Raw genomic sequence first — 23,162 nt, 5'->3', positions numbered from 1 at the left:
CCAAGAGAACCCACATCACCCAACACCTAAAAGACTTCCACTGACTCCCCATCCAGAAGAGATGCCAACTCAAGTTTCTGATCCACGCCTACAAAGACCTCCATGATGAAGGACCTGCCTACATGAACCACCACCTAAATTTCCACATACTTTGCAGGAACCTCCACTCTGCCCACCTCGCCCTCGCACAGATACCACAAATCCAAAGCTGCCACACCTGAGGATGCTCTTTCTCCCACCTCGCCGAAAAGTCTTGGAACTCCCTTCCCCACCACCTCTGCATGTCAACCTGGCATTTTGACTGATACCCACAGCAAAGTGCCTTGATGCCATCTCGGGTGAAAAGCTGTGCTATATAAATACAGCATTATTGATTGATTGATTTAAGAAAATGCTCACTGCCTCGTGCCTGTTGTAGGTTTACCCCCTTGGGCAGGCTGTTGGGAATTCCATCCTCAACATTGCCTTCATAGGGGTGGGTGACAGAGAGCCTGAGGCAAGATGGCCACACATTAGTGCAGCTTTGTCAGCTGAAGTTTTAAATCCATTAATTGTCCTGCCATCCCGCCACTATCCTTAGCAGCAAGGTGCCCTCGTAGTGACATGACGACGAGGCGAGGTGCTGACCCCGATTGGTTGCTGTGATGCCCTGATTCTAGTGGTGAATGCGACTGGGGCCCTGAGACCATGTGGGGTATACTGGATTCGTCGGACGGGGCAGCGCTTGCTGCTGTCATTTGTAACCAAGCCCGAGAATTGCCAGGACACTGCAGCAGTGGGAAGAGTGTGCCCACTGACCGACAAGTGGGCAGCTGCCCTATGCTGAACGACTGACTGAGACAGTAAGTGTGCTGGGATGTCGTCAACTCCTCGCCCAAAGACCTAAATGAAGCGGTGAGCGGGAGGAAGCGGCCTACATGTGCGAAAAGAGAGTGGCACAGTGGGCTTGGTTGCTGGAGGGCAGACAACTGTTTGAGCGGCTCGAGGACCCTGACAACTTCTCAGCAGAGGCTGAGGAAGTGCTTGGTGACGCTGGCGGGACAGAGTGCTAAGGGTTGCCTGGGACCACGACTGCAGTGCTGGAACCTGACCCTGGGAGTATTGCGGGACATGGCGTGACAGGTCCTCTTGAGGATGTATAAGCCCTTATGACTCGAGGAGGCAGCAAGCGAGCCAGGAGATCCCCCTGGTAATTGTGAGCATAGCTCGTACCTCCACAGGACACTTGCAATGTTCCCATAACCACACAGTGGAATAGGCCTCATGATCTCGCTGGGCAACTGCGGGGCCCTGGGCTGAGAGGCAGAATGGAATGTACCTCACCGATAAGCAATTGAATGAAGCGCTCTGGAGCATGAGCTAGGTACCTGCATCCTGATGGGGAACTAGTAGAGGCGACAGTCAAACTACTATCTCTGAAAGAAGATTGCCCAAAGGAAAGGTGCTGGGCACCTCTGTGCTATACAGACCTGTGTATGACCTTGCTCAAGTTTGGTGCCTACAACTGCTTGCAGGAGTATTGGAGATGGGCAGAAGGTTAAGGACAGAGATCAATTGTACATGATTGGAGCACTTTGAGGGAAGAATTCATAATAACCAGAAGTGGGGCCCAGGATCAATATGGGGAAAATGGACAAGAATCAAACCAGTTTGCACTTTGAAACCTGGAGCTTCACCAGGCTGCACCAGGAAATCCCACTGGATCGAGACTATGATTTGAGCTCCTCTGACGCCCCTACTCTGGAATCTATGCTGCTAGCAATGTAGAGCAGTCTCCAATCCAAAGATGGGAAGATTGATTCATTAAACTTACGCATGGACAGCATGGTGGCCAAATTGGATAAACAAACAAAACCTATTACTGCAGTGGAACAGAAGGATTTCAACAGCAGAAGATGAACTGTAATCTGTTTGTACAAGCTGCCTGAATATGGAGAAGGTGCTAGCTGTTATAGAAGTCAAGAATGAAGGCTTGGGGGTGTGTTTGCGCCACAACAACTGGCGTATAACTGGATCCCAGAGTCAACTAGCATTGGGATTATGGAAACGTAAATTAACCTCAATCTTTGGTGCAAATAACCTTTTCCACCTCCTGATCGTGGAAAAAGCACATAGAACACTCATGTCACACCCATCACCTGGAGCAACCATTACCCATCATTGCAAAATTGTTGACTTACTGAGATTGAGACGTGGTGCTCTGGTTGGCCTGTGAAAAGAAAGAAATAACATACCACGGCAACTAGACTTCACTGCAGCGGTCCAAGGAATTAGAGTTCCTGCCAATTATTAAACACCTACTGAAAATGGAAATCCCATACACCATGCTGTACCTTGTGCACTTCCACATAGACTATAAGGGAAAGCAATCTATCTATGAAAATCCGAAAGCAGGAAAGGATTTTCTCAAGACTCTCTCACCGCAAAAATTAAATAAGGATCACTGGACAATGATGAAGAGGATAGAGCATAATACTCCCAATGCGGATCATCCGGCAATCTGCCTGCTTTAAGAACCTGCAACACAATTATCTGTTGAACTCTGATGAGATGTCAAAGACACGAAGCTCACCGGCCACCTCCGCACATCTGGAGGGAGTACTGGAGCTTAGTGGCCCTCCAAAAAAGGGCACCCTAAATGGACATGATAAGTAGTTTTACTTGCTGTAAACTGTTTTGGTATGTTCTGTTTGATGTTTTGGAACTTTATATCAGATTATGGGATGGCTTTAGCAAGTTTACTGTGCTGAAGTGGGTGCGAAGAGGGTTGGGGGAAGGTCTATTTGTTTGTCACCAATGTGTCGCCTACTCCACCCTCACTGTAGGACAATGTATGTTACATTGTGAGTTCACAGTAAGTATAATTTTAAGTATGATAACAAGATGGCCATACCCAGGGGGAAGGTTACCTGCTTAACATGGAACATGTGGGGTCTCAGTAAACCATGCAAGACTAGAATGGTCGTATCCTGCCAGTATTGCCATAATATTCAGATTGTTTTCCTACAGGAGACATATTTGACACACACTAGCAAAAATGTTATCAGGACCAAATGGGCGGGGTATAGACTGGCATCATCCTACTCATCTTACTCTAGGGGGGTCCTGGTGCTAGTCAGACAGGGAGTTCCATTCCACCTTACACACTCTACCATTGAAGACCAGAGATGCCTTGCGATAGCCCATGGGACACTGTATGGCACACCAGCTACAACAATTAGCACTTACAGACCAAATGTGGATGACCCTAACTTCTATATGACACTCTGGATCACATACACAATATGTCCCCAACTCATCTTATATGGGTGGGGAGATTCAAACATATATTTAGACCCTAACATGGATAGGTTGATGACATCAGACTGGCAGGGCACCTGAGGGGGTTTGGACAAATATGGCCTGGGGGATGCACGGCGGTTGCAACACCCAAAAATGTGCAAAGGCACATTTGTTTTCTCTGTCCACGGCTCGTGATCCAGATTGGACTACTGGCTGGTCTGGAAGGAAGGTTCTGCATGGATTGAAGAAGTGGTTCATATGCCTAAGACACTTTCTGACCATGCCCGAGTCCAGTTAAAATTCACAATACCCTTCATGGCTTCTATCTCCTTCACGTGGCAGTTCCACTCATATGTCTTGCTTGACATTGTATTCAGACAGGAGGTGAGATCAACTATTATCGAATATTTTTAGAAAAATGTGGGCACTGTTGCTGGGAAATATATGCTATGGGAGTCCTTCAGGGTCAAGATTAGGGGGATATGCACTGCACTCAAGCGTGTGTGCTGAAATCAATATGCCATGGATTACAAACTGAAAGTGTGCTGAACTCCATTGAGGGACAATATGAAAGTCAGCCTACACAAGCCTTACTGGCCACTATACGTGAAAACCTCACGAAATATCATGACCTAGCAGAGGACAAAATGCAGTTTTTATCTAAACAACACGTGGCCTGTGCCTATTGATAGGGGGCTGACTGGGACGCACTCTGTGTGAGTAACTCAATACACCGTGTGACTAAGCACCCATAGCTAAAATATCCTTTCTGGAGGCTCAAGAGTATTATGACATGCCAACCAACCCTGATGTGTTTAAACAATTCTACTCCACCCTGTATGGTCGTCACACACTGCTAAAGGGGAAAAGATAAATAACTATCTTGCGGTTATAGCATTGACGTGGCTCCCCCCAGTGCGGACTGAGTTTCTATTACAACCAATATCGCTAGAAGAGGTGAAAGATGCTATACAGGTGCTTCCGAATGGTAAGGCCCCTGGGCTCGATGGCCTGACTGGCAAGATCTATAAGGAATTTGTGGATCTCCTCACCTATCATCTCCCTGATATTCATGTGGAGTTTATCAAAAGGAGGTACTACCACTGTGGGAGGCTCTAATAGTAGCTCTTTTAAAACCAGACAATGCACCTGACCAGTGCGAATCCTATAGGCCCCATTCCTTAATCAATATTGATACGAACATCTTGGCTAAAATACTCACCATAAGGCTTCATCTTTAACTTCCCAAGCTAGAACTACCAGATCAGTCGGGTTGTATATCGGCTAGATCCACAACCCATAATCTTGCCACCCTCTTTGCCCTTCTGCATCAATTAAATGCATCCAATCAATCAATCTTGTGTCTGACGCAGGTGGGTGGGAAGAGTGTTCCATGTCTTGGCGGCGAGGTGGGAGAACGATCTACCACCGGCGGTCGTTCTGTGGCTGCGTGGGACATCCATGCAAGCAGAAGCAGTTTTACGAGACACTGCCAAAGCCTTTGACTCTATTGAATGCCCATACGTGTTCCAAATTCTATCTCGTATGGGTATGCCTGAAGCATTCATCTGATGGAGCTGATTATTATATGCTGATCAGACGGCAAGAGTACGTATTAATGGGCAGATATCTGAGGGGTTTTCGGTCTGTAGAGGTACGCAACAGGGTTGCCCTCTGCCCCACTTACTCTTTGCAATAGTACTGGAGCTGCTGGCCTGCATATTTCGACAATGGCATACTCCATCAGCTTTACACCTTACACTACGCCCCATCAATATATACCTTTAAGCGACATGGTGCTCTTTCGTCAGAGACCCCTCTATACACCTCACCCCAGTGATCAGGGAATTTTTAAGATTTGAATACTATTTGAATATTAATTGGTCTAAATATGTAATAGTTCAGCTTACGCCCAAAACTTTAAAATGCCCGCTTGAGTTTTCTCTGGTTTGGACAACGGAGCCTGTTAAATACCTCAGGGTGTGAGTATATAGGGACCCAAAGCTAGTGATTCAATGGAATTATGGTAGGAATATATCCATGCTCAAAGATCAGGTAGTTTGCTGATCGCGGCTACCACTGTCCTTGGCAGAAAGAATAGCAGTCAGCAAAATGGTGATATTGCCCAAGTTTTTATACCTCTTTGTCAATGTCCCCATTAAGTTGTCGATGCAAGGGGCATGGCCTGGCTGGCTAATATGGCGAACACATGATAGCTTAGCTCTGCGTTGCCCCAACATAAATTCTTAGTTTGATACCCCCATTAGAACCCTGATTCAGGTCCCACCCGACAGCGGAAGAGAGCGTAGAAGTGGGAGAAGCACGATCTGCCAGAAGCAGATGGGGAGTGAGCCGCCAACCGTGGACGACTGAGGGATGGGATGCTGGAGTGGAGGCACGCGCTGAGCAGACGACAGGTGAGACGAGCAGGAGTTGCTGGGCCGGGGTAGCTGGGGAGTCCGGCTGACCCCAAACGGAGTATTCAAGCACACTCGGCTGAACTACTGAGGTGGAGTGGAGGTACAAGCAGTCCCGCGGCCTGGCTAGGACCCCGAAGTGGCCTCGGAGCCCACCCTACTCCCATCCCTGCCCTCACGGATGCTGGGAGTGGCACCGCAGAGAAGCGGGGATCCTGGCCGGTGCCCAGGGTGATCTGTGGCAGCTTCTGGGCCTCCAGCAGGAGCCAGGGCGCTGCACAGCGGCCTTCTTGGTTCCCGGGCCAGGGGAGGATAGGAGGGGAGCAGCAGTGATCCAGGATGGCGGCTGGAGATGGTGAGGTGGCCTGCTGAAAGGTGGGGAAACACAGGCTTCATCCAGGACATGGAAGCCCAGCCTGGCAGAGGGCAGATAGCCAGGTGAGAGATAACCTGCGCAGACATACCAGACTAGGGACCGCAGGATTATGATAGGAGACCCTGAGGTTGCAGACAGCTGCCTGAAGCGGTGGTCGCCTGCCAACCCCTCCCCCTGCGAGGTGAAGATGTATTGTCAGGTGGGGCGGCCAACATTGGTGGCAAGCAGCCCCCCCCCTTTTTCTTCTTTACTAAATGATGGATGGGCTCCTGAGGAGTTCTATAAGTCGTTTGTTGACATCTTAGCACCCGTGCTGGTTGAGCTTTATTCAGAAGCGTAAGCAAAAAGGTATTCTTCCGGAACACTGAGGGAGGCGCTGGTGGTCCCCTTGCCCAAAACTAACTCCAAGAAGGCTTTGGTGACCGATTTCCAGCCATTATCAATGCTGAACTATGCTGAACAGCGACTTCAAGATTCTGAGCAATATCATGGCTAATCGACTGCTCCCCCACATCTTTCAGCTAATACATGATGACCTGAATCCTAGACGTTTGCACTCGCTGTTGCACGTCCCCGGAGGCATGCAGCACCCCAAAGCTATGCTCCTGTCGATCGACTTTGGTGGGATTATCTATGGGCAGTGATGATCCGTATGGGGTTAGACGACCAATGGGTGCGATGGGTGGAATTACTGTATAGTTCTCCAGTGGCACGGGTGAGGACCGGCAAGGGGATATCCGAGGCACAGTTATGACAGCAGGGTCATGGCGCGGAGTGCTAAGGGGTGACGCTAACCCTGTTATTTCATTGTATACGGATCAATTGTTAGTATACCTGAGGGACGGGACAACGGGGATCCCCTGGGCCTTACAAGTACTTGAGGAGTTTAGAGGCCCAGTGGGCTTAAAGGCAAATAGGAAAAAACATGTGTGTTTCCACTGCTCTCGGATACAGTCAGCCCCACCACCTGCCCGCCCCTCAATCTCCCCCCCCCTCCGATACTCCCTGGTCCCAACACATGTTTAAATACTGGTGGATACAACTATCCAACGACCCCGGGACCTTCAAGATGGTAACTTGTAGGGGGTACCTTATGCAACACCAGTGTAGACCTTCACGATGCGAGAGATGAAGCCCTGGACGGAAGTGGGAGTGGTGACATTGGGGGATTGCTTTCGGGCTGGTGTCCTGGTCCCATTTGAAGGACCTCACTGTCGAGACTAGCTTGCCGGTTGGACAGTTCCTTACCTACAGTGCGCTGACACGCACTATACGGGGCCTGTGGACCACGGTGAACACAGAACCTGATGTGTATATAGTACTTCAGCTCCTTCTGTTAATGGGTAAAGGTTCCCACTTAGTCACATGGCTTTATAGAGCCCTGAATGGACTGACCCTAAAGTTGTTGCAAGCGTTGAGATCCAGATGGGAGGTGACCCTGGGTAAGGAGATTACAGACTCCGAGTTGCAGAGAGTACTGGCTTACCCCCACAGGGTTTCTTGTAACTTGTGATTTAAGTATCTCTAATATAACTACATCCACAGGATGTAGCTAACACCCGACAGGCTCAGAACAATCTAAGGAGAGGAACTCAGGGGATGCCCAAGATGTAACACACCGGACCCAGACTTTGATCACATGACATGGAAGTGCCCTGGTGTACAACAGTTCTGGCTTAAGGTTCTAGAACTATTAGGGGACACTGAACCGACAATAGACAACCGGCCCCTCACTGCGCCTGTTAGGATTATTCCCTGGACCAACACCTAAGAGGGCTGGCAATATATTTCTGGACCTGGCATTGGTACTAGTCAGACGCCGGATAGCCATGGCCTGTAAATCACCTGTGAGTCTGACATTAGAGGACTGGCTGCATGATGTGATGAATTGGGCACAGGCAGAGGCACGTGCATTGATAAGGGAGGAGGCACGGGGAGTGTATATGTGTCCCATTGCCTCTATGTCATCTGAGGTGCTGGAGGTTTGGGAGTCATGGGAGCAAGATAAGGACTGAGAGACAGAAGCCATAATGCGTACCCCCTTGATAGACCTATGCCTGACTCCTGAGGAGATGAGACCCCAAGAGAGGGACACTCTAGCAGACACTCTACGGATGCACATTTGCGTGACCAGCAGCAGTGACAGTTGAGTGGCAGTCACCGGTTGTATGTTGTTGCTATGAGTGTTAGATATGCACACGGACTTCGAATACTCAACATACTGAGCTAGCGTGGACACCCTCTAATACCAGAGAATATTCTGCCACAAAGCGATAGCTCCGCAATCAGGAACCCTCCCCTAATATGTTTTACCATACAACCTCCTGCAAGGATAAGTCCCAAAGGCGCTATGTTTATGTTAAGAGTTTTGTTTAAAATTCAGATTTGTTAATATGGGACAATGTTGTTTTCTTTGATTTCTGATATGGCATCCTCTCTGTTATGACGTGCGAGCGTATACAAGTTATGTGATTTCTCTGGAATTTCTCTGGAATTGTTGCTCTCGCCTATTTCGGGCATGATCCCACTGCAGTGCCAGCCAGGAACTAATAATGCTGAACATGTGTTTGAAACTAGTACTACATCATATAAATATTGACCATGAGATGTACATTTTTTTCGAAAATGCCAATAAACAAAACAAAAAATAAAAAAGTTGTTGATGCATTTCTTTAAAACACTCATAACACATTTAATTACGTTGACATGGGCAGGGAAACAACCAAGAGTCAGATGGGAGACACACCTTGCCATACACTAATGGTGGGTTCAGTGTACCTGATTTTCACTTGTATTATCTATGTGCCCAAGCTAATTTTGCACATTATTGGCATACACCACAATATTTTATACCATATATTTTGCTCTCCATCCCACTACAGCATTAAAAAAGAGGGGGGTCACCCGCACAGTACTAAACACCTTACAATGTACACTAACGGCTTGGCAAGACGTAGGGATAAGAGCGGGGAGGATGCCACTCTATGCCCCGGCTTTGCCACTGCATGACCATCCTGCCATATCTGTTTCCCAGGAAGAGGTGGTTCTCCAAATACTTAATTGTGCCGGACTTAAAACAATGGCAGATGTCTACCCCAATGGCACTTTTATATCCCTAGAAAATATATCTAGCACCCAGTGGCACATGCCATTATTGGCATTTACATACCACTGTCTTAGGGCCACCTTACAAACTCTGCATCCTTGCTGTCAGGATGGGCGCCCTATTCCTACAGCATTGCAGCCATTGCTCACTAGCACTAGGGGTGTGCCGCCAGCTCCACTCTGCTGGTGGAGCTAACAGAGATTTTGGAGCGGAGCTCACCTGATTCGCGTTGCAGCCCAGTTATGGGCTGCACAGCGCAACCGCAGACAGTCTGGTGCTATGCAGACCATAACTGTGCTGCAGAGCGCACCGGAGCCCGGGAGCACAGACCAGAGGGAGGCAAGACAAGGAGGAGAGGAGAACCCCCTGAAAGACCAAGGTAAGTCTTTGTCTCTTTCTTAGCTTTTTTGTCATTGTTTCTGCACACTGATGCACAAACAAGGACTGAAACAGCAGCTTTTGCTGCCTACAGCCCTTCTGAATGTGCCTGATCTTGGAAGCGCTAAGCAGGGTCAGGCCTTCCTAACTAGACCTGACCCTGCTTAGCGCGTCCGAGATCTGGCGCATTCAGAACTCCGTGGGTCACAGAACTCCACCTCCACAGAATGCCACAGAGTTTTTATTCAACTCTGCGGAATTCCACAGAGTCAGACTCGGTGAACCCGTCCAGGGCTAACTAGCACCATGTGTAAACACCTAATCACAAACCTAAACACTGCAGCATAGTCGGACAGGCCAAATACTCCAAATGGGGCACTGGAGAACTGGAATGAAGTGCCTAACCACCCTACAGAGGGGGCAAATTGGAAATTTTGCAGTACGTAATTTCATATCCTTAAATCTAATTGTAATATATGAACAATACATTTCAAATTTCTGCACCAAATGTATTATAAGGCAGTCAAATTATATTGGTTTGGGCTGAGGGCAGATACATGTTGCATAAGATGTGGGACGGGAGAAGCTGAGTTTTTGCGCCTGGCCTGACATTGTCACGATGTGAAGCATTATTGGACCCAGATGACCACGGCCCTTACAGACATGGTACTGCAACAAACAGACTGTGGCCCCAGCAGTGTGTTTGTTGGGACTGATCAAGAATGTACAACTGATTTACTGCAAATCTGTATCAGTGGCATTGCTACTGGCAAAGAGGAGAGTGGCTCTTCATTGGGGACAGAATGCGACACCCACTATACAAAAATGGCTGATGGACATGGCTTGTTGTTGATCACAACTTGAGTTATATGTAGAAGAACCACTGCAGAAAAATTACTGCTGCCCTCACGATCTAAACACATATGGAGCCCTCTCACTGCATATCTACTATCTAACCCAGGAGAGTCAAGAGTATAACCAAGTTAAGCCTTTTTTATGTTACAATACATGATATATATTGTATGGCGGACACCTGGCTATATGTGAAATGTTTTATCTTGGGTGAGGAGTGACATGGGTGACTTGTTTTTTTCTTTTTTATGTACTATTTACAAATGTGGTATGTTAATTTATTCCAAAATTAATTAATAGACTGCCTTCGCTGCTGGTAAGGTTGCTGTTGCAGCTGCTGGTGATCCTGATACCAATGAGGGGTTTGAACTCTCGGAGAGTAAAACAGGTACTGGTAGGGCCTGAACGAACCCTTTGTTCTTCTGGTCTTTCTGTGCCGACCACCTTAAGAGACTCCATCTCAGACTTCATGCAAGCCATCTCGTCATCAGTGTGGCTGCTGAAGAGGGTAGAACCTGAAAAAAGGATGATTTAGAATCCTTTGCTGGGACTCCGATTTGACGGATGTTAGGAGGAGCCAAGAATGCATTCTCAAGGCTATCCCATCACAATATTCATGTGCCGCCAACAAGAAGGAATCCGCTGCAGCACCGATGACTTGGTTGGATACCATGAGGCCCCCATTACCTATTTCAAGGAACTCTTCATTCTATCTCAGGGAAATTATTGGATAGAGTCCCAGAGGGCTCTATCGTATCTACCCAGAAGACCAGTAGCACTGCCCGCTTTCATGGTGGTTGTGGCCTTGTTGCAAACTTTGTGACTCACAGAGTACAGTTTATTAATCTCCTTATCAGGAGGAACTAAAGAAGCAGGAGTGGTAGTGTGATGCTTCTTGGCTGCTAGTATGACCACAGAGTAAGGAGGTGGATCCGATCAGAAGAAAAGAGGCTTTTGCTCTGGAGGCCTATTTTTTTTTTGTAGCCTTGAAGGGACTGTCTTGTTTAAAAGTGTGGTCAGCAAAAGCCCCATTGCTGACTCCAAAAGTCCTGGTAGCAGTGGAAGCAGTGGTCTTGATGCTGACCACTGGTGGAGGGTGTGGGAACCAACATCTGTATATTCAGTTTTGCACTCCTCTCACCAGAACCTCCTAAAAGGAGAGATCGGAGAAGGTGAAGAATCCCACAATGTCGGTTTATTTAATCCTATAGATGAAGATTAGGATGTGGTGTGTTTTGAGTGCTGCCTTGAGGTGATATGTGTCCTTGTTTGTAATCTGAATCTCTGGCTTCGATAGTGAGATCACCTGGAAGTCGATAAAAACCTGGAATGATGGCTGTTATGATGTGACCAAATGGCGCAATCTGGAGTGCGATCTAGGCCTTGGCATTTCCCCAGGCAGAGGAATCGGTGCTGGAAGAGTGGGTACAGGTGGCGGCGGAAGAGGCTGTGGTGGAGGCAGTAGAGGTGGTGGCGGAGGCAAAGGAGGAGGCGGTGGAGGGCGTATTGGAGGAGGTGTTGGAGAGCCTGGTAGTACTACGGCAAAGAGGGGGAGTAAGCCCTTGAGTACTCCGAATCCAGAGAAGAATATACTTGCCTCCTTTTTCTCCTAGATTTTGTCCTCAACATTGAGATGGATTTCGAAGTCAACTTTCATCAACACCTTGATGGCGATCTGCTCCTCGACGGTGATCTCCTCCAACATCTCAAAGTCGACCTGCTCCTCTGCGTCAATGGATCTAACCACCTTGCCATTGTATACACTGCTCAACGTCAATCTTACAGTGCGCACTGACAATGTATACTTCGATCTATCTCGCCTCGACATCGATCTGCATCTCTTCCTTGTTGTTGAACCAGCCCTTGACAGCGAGCAAAACAGTTCCTTACCTAGTTTCGACATCAACCAGGAAAGAAGACTTTTTTGGGGCTGGAACCTTTTTTTTTAACCTTCCACATCCCACAGAGGAAGACGTAACAGCCCTGTTAAAGAGGACTGACCCTCTCCTCACTCTGAGGTCTCACCTTGAGATTGGACTTGCTGTTTGTGCCATTCCTCCATGCCATGAAGGCACATTTTCTCTGTCTCTCAGGGCGCTTTTGTGAAAACGTCATGCAGTGTTGGCACTGCTCTGGAATATGAATAGATGGAAGACAGAGTATACAGACGCTGTGGGGTCTAATTTGGCCTTCTTTCTTCCACAGGCAGGGCACTTGTCAAACAGAGAAGACATATTAAATGACAAAATGCCTCAAATATCTGTCAGAAAAAGCCTAAAATACCAAAAGAATTATTGAGGGAATCAGTTTAAAAAAAAATCCACAGGTGAATTTTGAGGGGAAAAAAGCCTAAAAGGTCATGCTCAGTTCTCCAACATCCTATCTCCAGGTACCAGAAAAAAAGAACTGTGGGGACTGCCACCTGCTGAGCGTAATGGGATACTGGTGGTCTCTGCATCCTCGAAGAGCACAGTCACTGTTTCAAACTCACATAATAGCAGCCTAAGGGACTATACTGTCCTGCTATCCTTCATCTCTTACAAAACAAAGGGTTTGTGAAAGAGATTTGAGCTGTTTTGTAAAGCATTTACCTACAATTATACATTTATATGGGTGCTTTGACCCTTTAATAAGTACAATCTGAAGAATTTCACCACAGTAGCCTGTTTCCTAGGCTGCATATTGCATTCTTCTTTAAGTGTTTCTACAGACCTTTCCGAAGAAAAGCAAACATCTACACTCGAGAAAATATTCTATAAGAAAGTGCTCCGGGATTCCCACATGTGGGTGGAACTATTCAAATGCTATTGACTATCAATGGAGATCCCCCCAAGACAGAACAAGTTACTTACCTTTGGTAGCAACTTATCTGATAAAGACTCTTTCTAGCAGCAGATTCCTTACCTTAGAATATTCACCAGGTGTCAGACTGGATTTGGAAATTTTTTGAGCACTTCCCTTGAGTACTGGTAGGTGGCATCGTTCGGCACCACTTGGCATCATCCACGCCCAAAAGTGTTGAGAGCAGCGCCTATATATGTGCCACGCCAGCACACTGACCTCAATTTATGACTGTTTGTTCCACACCAGAAGCACATTGCCAACCTGAGATGGAAGGACCACTGTGCCAAGGTGAGGTCCTGAAGGAGCTCTCTGTGTGAGAAATACAGTTTGAGCAACGGGGAGAGAGGGAGGGTTGATAAGGAATCTACAGCTACAGCTAGATAGACTCTATACCAGATAAAGCACTAACGAAGGTATGTAAACTGTTCATCTGAAAGAGACTTCTAGCTGAAGATTCCTTGCCTTAGAATAGATATCAAAGCAATCGCTCCCCAGAGGTGGGTCTGTAAACTGTTAACCTAAAAATTCCTGGAGTATCAAACAGGCAAAATGCACATCTCGCTGGACCTGACTGCAAAGCAGTAATGTTTGGCAAATGTGTGCAGTGATGCCCAAGTAGCTGCGTGACAGATGTCCAGAACTAGGCCTTTTCGAGCTAGTGGGGTGGGGTCAGGTTTAGCTGTGGTGAAATTAGCTCTCAAACCCACTGGAGGTTGTTTCTTGGCAATTGCATTGCATATTTTGATACGGAGGACAATGCATCTGGAAATGGTTCTCTTATGGACTGTCTTTCCTCTCTTTGCACCCACAAATCCAACAAAACGTTGATCATCAATCATTAAGTCTTTTGTATGATTGAAGTAGAACGACAATGTTCTTTTTGGATCCAGGCGGTGGAGTCTCTCCTCTTCCTTGGAAGGATGAGATGAGGTGAAAAAAGCAGGAACGTGATGTTCTGCCTGAAGTGAAAAGATGTGACCACCTTTAGACAGAAGGGGACACGGTTCCCAAGGACCAGCATATTTGGGGAAACGTTTGTGTAAGGAGGGTGAACAGAAAGTGTCTGCAATGCGTTAACACCCCTGGCAGATATAGCCACAAGGAAGACTATTTTGATGATAAGCAGTCTCAAAGGGAAGCTGTGCATGGGCTCAATGGCGAACACATTAAAAATGTGAGAACTAAATCCAGGTCCCATTAGGCATGATGAAAGGTGTAGGGGAAAACATACTGTACAAATTCAGCAAATGAGTCACACCAGAACCAAGAGCTGCAGGAAAGCTGAAATGGCAGAAAGGTACTCTTCAACTGTCCACAAGATAAGGCCTTGCCAGGCCCAGGATAATGCAAACAAAAACACTTCAGACAAGGGTGCAGATATACAATCAATGGATTTGGCAACACAACAAACACAACAAAGCACAAACTTGTCCCTTCTGAAGGACGCCTGGCTGCCAAGATGACATCACATATTTTGGAAGGGAGATCAAACACCCTCAGCTGTCACTGCTCAATCTCTACACATATAGATGGAGAGTGTGCAGGTTTGGGTGCAGGACCTTGCTCTGTTGCTGTGACAGGAGATTCTCCCGAAGGGGCAGCTTGATCAGAGGACAGATGTTTATGCTGAGGTGTTTGGCATACCAGATTCTCCTTGCCCAATCCAAAGTCACTTTAGGGACAGGGCAACGCAAAGTGGCCTCAGCACATTTCAGGAATGATAGGCTGATCATATGGAGTATGTGGTCCTAGGGTAACCTTTTGATAAGCATATCACTTTGGCTGACATCAAGATGTGAACCTCTAGTCACTCCGATTGCCTGTGTTGTGTGGCTAACAGATTAGGAATTGCTCCTGCTGTAACAGACTGCTTTCTGGAGGAAGGGCAGTACAGAGAAGTGGCCAAAATCAAACTTTGAAGACTCAGACTCTAAATCACAGATGACGTCTGGAAATAGAATATAAGATGGGAAGCTCGAGGCCCCCAAAACTGTCACCTTTCAAGCTGCCAGTAGGGCTGTGGAAGCAGGAGAAGCTCTGCAATATTTCTGCCTGTCAACAAGGCTGCAGGCTAAGGTTTGCCAGTCTCACAGCTGAGTGAGGGGATGTCACTCAAGAAAATCCACAACCACCTGCCCCTGGTGCCTGAAGCACCAGTGCCTGTCTGCTTGCCAAGACGAGTATGCCTCTAAGGAAGAGGAGAGTGCTTGGAGGAGGAGATGTCCAGTGCAGGATCTTGGCAAGTGGATTCCTGTAGCGATGTGTGAGGAGACGACTACTGCACTGATCAGGCCGTCCCCATGTGCAGATTATAGTCCACGATCCTGTATGCCAGAGTTGGCTGCCATGAAGTTAGCCATGATTGCACCCCTTGGGCCATAGCACTTGTGTGGAGTGAATTTGATGACACCATACACCTGAGGGGGCCACGTTGAAGATTACTGCCATTCCCATAAGATCACAGCCTGTGTGTGGACTGAAATTACTGACCCCATATGCCAGAGCTGTGGGGGCACCATGAAGTGAAGAACATTGCTGTGCCAATCGCCCATTGCCCATGTGCCGAGTAAGATGGGTGACCCTGTATGCCAGATAAGGTTACTGTAAAGAACAAAGGACGCTGTCTGGTTCAGTCATTGTTGTGAGTAGAGGACACTGTGGTGACCTATGTGAGCCTGAGTCACGACTGAGGATCAGAACCCAAGCAATCGTTCCCCCACTTGTGAGAAGGAACTTACCAACTCACAGGAGGAAATGCGGCGGATGGCCAGACACTGGCCCTGCAGAGCCACAGGTGTTTTCAATGTCAGTAGCCACTGGAGCTCTCAGTGATGTCCGGAGGTGAACTGCTCCCAGTAGGATTCCAGTAGTGCAACCCCTGCAGGAGCGGGTAAGACTCATTGCAGGGACAGAATGCCCCAAGGGAACTTGTCTGCCACATAGCTCTTAAGGCGCTGGAACACTTGACTTTTGGAATAGTCAAAGTGGGACTCACAAGACTTGGACTACAAGTGGGGCTAACCTGAATGTCACCTATAATGAATGGGGATAACCACCACAATTAGTGAGAGGTAAGTGTGACTCGGGGACCTGCCCATCAAACACCAGAGCATCCACCTCAGAGGGCTGATGTATTGTTTGTATATCCTGTATTTTATATTGTGTTCATACATAAGTGCTCCTTTTTTCATAAGAGCAAGTATTTGACTGGACAATTATTTATTGTTCCCATTGAATGTATTCAGAGTTATAAGCCTGTGTTCACCCCCTTTATCTACCTCCCCACAAGAAGACTTGGACCTGCTTAACGCATACTCCTACTGAGAGTCAAGTACTGAAAGGCTACTTGGCCCTGCTGCGCAGGAGCCATAGTAAGTTGGGCCCTGGGACATCATGACTAAAAGGCCTCAACCCCCACAGTTGATTGTAGCAGCTTCTGCTTGCCCTGTAGCCCCCCTGAAAGGGTTTCTCACATACCCTTACAAAAAAAACCACCAACAATCCTTTCTCTCCTCACTATTCCCCAGTACCTAGTTCATATGTTTCTCCACAATAGTGGAGTGTCTAGTTTTCAACTGACGTCTAATAACATGCTCAATCCCTTCTAGTCAGCTTCTGTGCCCTTCAAACAATTTCCTCTCCGATGTAGCCAATTTTATCTCCTCAGATCATCATAATAGGCCTGTCATCTATGTTCGGACACCTGGATCTGAGCTGCAGCTTTCAACAATGTAGGTCATTCCACTTTACTTTCATCCATACTTGGTATCACTAGCCCAACCCAAACTGGTTCTCATACTACCTCTCAGACCACGCTTTCTCTGTTGAGTGAATTTCAGAGTTATGTCTACTTAGACAATCGATCACTTGGTGTTTCTCTAGGACGAGTCTAACTCCACTCTTTTATGTGCACTACACCACCTTTTGTGTGACTTCACCTCCTCTTTGGTGTCTCAACTTCTCCCCCACCTAAAATAACTTACCTCTGACTGCCCTACTTCCATTTGCCATCACTTTATGGTATATGTTGAACTTTTGTAAGATTGAGCTCCTGTACGTTCCCCCTTTATCTGACCCCATTCCTCCACCTAAACCAATCCATGTCTTGTCTTACATCTTGTCTTTATCCTCCTTGGCTAGAAATCTAGTAGCTCTGTTCAGCCCATTATTGCAAATGAATTGTTTATTACTTCTGTTGTCACTGCTGCACTGAACAATGTGACTGAGATACAGTGAGTGACAAGGAGCTGCATAGAAACAAAGTGATTAAGGCACAGAATGACTGAGAGACTGAGCACCTATGTGACAAAGTACAAGCAAGAGATAACACCAGACAAAGAAAAGCATTGGACACAAAGAGCAACATAGAGGCAGAGTGTATGAAGGAGTGATTCATCAACTGGAAATGAATGCATATTGACAGCAATTGAGACATATAGAGCGCATTGAGATCAAGAAGAATGCCCGTTCCAAACTCAGTAGGCTAATGTAATACATGGGGCACAGAAGCACACAGCATAAATGTGCAGGTGAACACCAGCCTCAAAGACCAGTAATGAACAGTTATACATTAGTTACAGCCACTACCCTTGGCTCTGCCATTCTCTGCAGGCAAACTTGCTTGTCTCGGCCACGTGTACCCCTTTTTTCCCCTTCTCAGTGAAACACTGCAAAAGAGTACCCAAAATGATAGCAGCATACTCCCAGTGTGGGAAGTCCATTTTGGGATACCTGTAGTATTTAAGAGATAGCACAGGCTAAACTATCTGAACCAGAAGAGAGACAAAGCACAATGGGATATTAGTACGTTGATGGAAAAAGGATGACATATCATGTTGCCAACTCATACCGTGACAGCGGCAATAGGTGCAGTGATACCTGTACCATGCTAGAAACAGTAAATGTTGACTTATGTGGCTGACAGGAAGTTCCAATTTAATATACCTATGCTGCGCAGTTTGGGGCTGATGGCACTGTGGTGATTTGTCGATACCGTGATGGACATTGCAGTGATACAACTAACTGCAGGTATCATGAAACACAAGGAATGATTTCTGACCTGTAATCCTTGTTCTCTATCAGGGGAATCTGCAATGACATCATAAGCACTAAATAATCCCGCCCCACATGCAGGCATCCCAGAGCACTTTCTGTACAATGTATCTAATTAAGTGTATATGTTTGCCTTTCTTCAGGATGGTCCGCATTAGCACTTAAGTTATCAAATGTTAAGAAGCCTATAAATTAGGCTATATTGGCCAATTACTTTCATTTGCATTTAACAAAGGGTTAATATATCATTGAAAAAACTGGGAAACTTAGCTGGAATTGCATTATTTGTCCTTACTCACTTTGTCCTGTCTTATTCACAAACCTTTTTTTAAAGGAAAATGTTGAAGGAAGAGGACAATGTAGACATAGGCTGCAACTCTGTAGATAAGAAAAGAGAGACTGGGCCTTTACGGGCTCACAGCCGAGCCGTATCCCATCATGCCCAGTTGGGGGCAGATACATCAGTTCTTTTTAACCGAGCCAGAGGTATTATTAGTTGGGGAAAATACTGTCTCTTAATTGTTTCTGTTTCTTCCAAAGGGTGATACGGGGGGTGTTGCTTATGATTTCAATGGAGATTCCACTGGGAGAGAACTAGGATTACAGGTAAGAAACCATTCCTTCCCTCTCAGGGAATCTCCATTGATAATCATAAGCACTGAATAGAGTAGGAGGCCCATCACTACAAACTGCGGGAGAAAACAAATGTGTGATCCATAGAGAAAATGAAGCAAATACATTCCTCAGAGAAGCCTGTCCTACTTGAGCATTTCATGTTCTTGCATCTGAGTCCAAACAACAGTGTTTGGTAAAAGTATTAACTGATCTGCACGTAGCTGCTTTGCATATTTCAACAATGGGAATGTTTCTCATTAAAGAAGCTGTAGCTGCTTTACCTGTAGTGGAATGAGATTTAGGCTTAAAAGAACTTTATTTGCTTTCTGATAGCATAACAAGATGCAATACACTATCCACCTGGATATATATATCGTTTACATATGACTAAACCTATATGAACAATTGATTAGAAGTGTGGATGTCTTTTGTTTTGTCTAGATAACATTTTAAGACTTGCCTAACACCTAAAGTATGGAAAGTGCTGTCTGCTGGAGTGGAAGGGTGTTGAAAGAAAGTAGGCAAGGTAATGGACTGGTTAATATTAAAATCTGAAACAACTTAGGGTAAGAATTTTGGATGAGTCCTCATATCCTCCTTACTGCTATGGAACACCGTATATGGTTTGTGAGAGAATAAAGCCTGAATCCCACTAACCCTACCTGCTGACATGATAGCCACTAGGAAGGTAGCCTTCCAAGAAAGGTCTTGTAATAAGGCTTTGTGGATGGACTCAAAAGGTGTCTGCATGAGACCTGAGAGTTTTATGTTTAATGCCAGAGGAGGGGAGGGACAACGTATTGGAGGGAAAACTTTCTTTAAACCTCTAAGAAGTCTTTAATAACAGGGACTTTGAAAAAAGAGGTTTGAGAAGAACTTTTTCTATAGGCAGAAATCACCACCAAATGGACTTTAACAGAAGAGAATTGTGCGTTGGATTTGGTCAGATAAAGCTAATATGGAAGAATACCTTCTTCTTTACACGTTGCTGGATCAAAGTTCTTGTCAGAACACCAAATACAGATTCTCTTCCATTTAAAAGAATAAGCTAAACACATTGATGAGTGTTTCGCGTCATTGAGAATGGTCATGCATTCTTGTGGTATATTTAAATGTCCATATTGTACGAGTTCAGGAGCCATGCTGCGACAGTCAAAGAAGAGAGATTGGGATAAACCATCTGACCTCCGAACTTCATGAGAAGGTCGGTCTGTATGGCATGCGTGGATGCTCTGAAATGTGGACCACCGTTGTTGGGGCCACTCCAGAGCTATCAAAATCGTTCTGGCCTTCAAGTAAGACAGCTGGATGATTACTGATGGAATTAGGCAAATTGGAGGAAAGGGTAGAGAAATTTGCCGGACCAGTCGATCCAAATTTGCCGGACCTCCAATGTCCCTGGTTGGTAATACATCAACGTGAAGTTTGGGCATTTGTTATTTTCTGCAGTTGCAAATAAATAAATGTGAGGAAAACCCCACATGCAGAAGATGTTTTGAACAAGTAGAGCCCACTCGTGGTTTTCTTGAAGAATCCTGCTTAGGGAGTCTGCTTGAAGATTCTGTACCCCTGTAAGATGGCTTTCAGGTATTCTCCGGGCTCTGGCTAGCAACCAGTTCCATATTGTTTGGGCTTCTTATAACAAGACTCTGGACCTTGTTCCATCTTGATTGTTCAGATAGTATATTGTTGTTGAGTTATCTGTATGAACAAGAAGGAATTTCACCTTAAAGGATGGTAGGAAAGACTTCAATGCTAGATGAACCACTATTTCAAGGAGGTTTATATCATTAATCATTTAATTTGAGGACAATGCTCCCTAGATTTGGAGGTGATCCATATCCACTCCCCAACCTAACACAGAGGCATCTATCACTATAGTCTGAGAGGAAACATCCTAATGAAGAACAGTCTCATTTTGAGGGAAAGTGTGATCTTGACTTGCCAGTTGCCTGAGTACTGACCCCACTTCTCCTTCAGACATTCTTGTATTATAGTAGTCTCATGTGGGGATGGACATTTTCCTGAGAGATTAACATTTCAGATGTTTGGATAACAGTCTCTCCTCCAAAGAATACACTTTTGCTTTTAAGGTGTTGATGGCTGCTCCGAGATAATGTAGAGACTAGACTGGTGAGGAAGTCAATTTTTTGTGACTGACATGAAAGCCTAATCGGTTGACAGAAATGACCGCTATTCGATAATGAAGCTGTGCTTGTTGTCCTATTGATGCCTTGATTAGCCAGTCAGCTAGGTCTGGATGGATGAATATTCTGAGTTTCCTGAGATGAGCGGTGACCACTGCTATGCAGTCAGAAAAAGTTCTGGGGGCTGATTTAAGGCCAAAAGAAAGTATTTTGCACTGGTAGTGATTGCGACCTACTACAAAACTCAGGAATTTGCAATGTTTTCTGGAATGTGAAAGTAAGTAAAGTGCCTGACCAGAGAAGGAGCTTCCAAAGGTGAGTCTGTCTAAGAAAGAAGTGGCAGCAAATATTGTGGAAGAGGCACTGAAGGAGGTGGTGGAGGGGGTGGAGGAGAGTCCCGAAGTACAATAGTCAATGATGGAAAGTATGTTCTGGAATATTTTGAGTGGATGGTGGTCTTCTTGGTCTCAACTTTCTGACTCTTTACACAGGTCTGGAAGGCCTCCATGTCAACAGACTTCTCAACGTCGATTTTCCACTAAGTCTCGATGTCGACAGACTCCTAAAATGCTGTCTTCTTTTTGACGCCAGCCCAGCTCTCGAGCATGTAGGCACTGTACCTTTTCTTGACGTCGATGTCTTTGAAATCGACCTAAGATCTCCCTCTCCTCGAGTCCGCAGAGGAAGTTGGAAGAGCACTTGTAGAGGGCTGACTTCTCACTCAGTTGATGTCTTGCCTTCAGACTGCGCCTCTTGCTGTCTGTGCCACTCTTCTGTTTCTTGAAGGTGAATCTTCTCCATGTCCCTTAGGGAACACCTGGAAAAGGTCCTGCAGTGTGGACAACTGTCAGGGATATGGCTGTCAGGAAGGCAGACGAAATATACATCATGAGGATCTGATTTGGCCTTATCCAGAGAATAACTTTCTTGACAGAAAATTACAGACAAACACTGGAAATGTTGAAATCTGTCACATGAAGGTGTTAAAAAATACTGAGAGAAATGATAAAAGGCCAACTCAGTGTTCCAAGATCCTGTCACCAGGAGGTGAAAAAAAGAACTGAGGCAACTGCCACCTACTGGACACAATGGGATACTGGTGGGCATGTGACCCCTGAAAGGCAGAGTATCTCTTTTCATATCTGCAGAGTTCCAGCCTACAAGTCTACAGTTTGACCTTCCTTTTTTATAAATTTCATTTAAAATTAGATATTAACCATTTTTAAATACAAATTAAAGCAATTGGGAAATATAGCCTCATTTATAGGGTGCAAAACATTTGAAAACTGAAGTGCTTATCCGGGCCTTACTGAAGAAGGGAAAACATCAACATTTAAGAAGATATACTGTAAAGAGGTGCTCCGGGAACCCCGCTGTGGGCAGGCTATTCAGTGCTTATGATTATCAGTGGAGATCCTCTGAGAGAAAAGGTGGTGTTACCTAGGTTATCATGAAGTACTGGGTCTGATTATCATTTGGGTATCTTGGCTGACAGAGCAGAGAAACAGTGGCAGTCTAAATGGCCATTGCATTACTGGAGCAACCTGTAACAATTCTTGCATGAAATCCCAAGATGATTTGGAATATTTAAATGGGCAACATGGTGGAAGAGTTACCACTAGATACTATGATGGGCAGGCAAACAGTAATAAGGTTAACTGAGGGTGTCATGACAGAAATGCCAATGATGAAGTTGGCTTTAAGTATTATGATGGGCACCAAGGCAGTAGAGTTACCTGCAGGTATCATGACAGAAAGGGCGGTGGTTGATGCAGACTTGATGACTTTGCCACTGGGCCGTGACGTGCGTTTTTCTGGTGAGTCCCCTGAAATCTGCTGGTGCCTTGCTCGACGCAGAACCAGGTCGTTGGTTGCTTTGGGAGCTGACAGGTCCGTCTCCTTCACAGAAGGAGTATCTGTAGCCGTGGTCTTGTCAACTACCAAAAACAAAGTACGGAAGATGGGATTGGCAAAGAGAGGGATAAGCAGGAAAAAATGATAAAGGGAAAAAGGGTAAAGAAAGGTAATTGAAAAAGATAACAAAACAGTCCTTATTAAAATGTGAATTTATGTGAATGTATGTGATTGAGAAA

At 45.9% G+C, this 23,162-nt stretch overlaps 1 protein-coding gene across 1 annotated transcript in view; it reads right to left on the bottom strand.

Annotated features, from left to right (window-relative positions):
* Positions 1-23,162, bottom strand: part of MAST1 (microtubule associated serine/threonine kinase 1) — a 696,806-nt gene that overhangs the window by 157,889 nt on the left and 515,755 nt on the right. The window contains exon 22 of the mRNA XM_069231862.1: positions 22,806-23,006. Coding sequence (XP_069087963.1) covers positions 22,806-23,006 — 201 coding nt within the window. The remainder of the gene's footprint in view (positions 1-22,805; positions 23,007-23,162) is intronic.

This window comes from Pleurodeles waltl, chromosome 4_2 (assembly GCF_031143425.1).
Source record: "Pleurodeles waltl isolate 20211129_DDA chromosome 4_2, aPleWal1.hap1.20221129, whole genome shotgun sequence".
Classification (NCBI taxonomy): Eukaryota; Metazoa; Chordata; class Amphibia; order Caudata; family Salamandridae; genus Pleurodeles; species Pleurodeles waltl.
The sequence above is the reverse complement of the archived record's forward strand: the minus strand, read 5'-3'. Positions and strand labels throughout refer to the sequence as shown.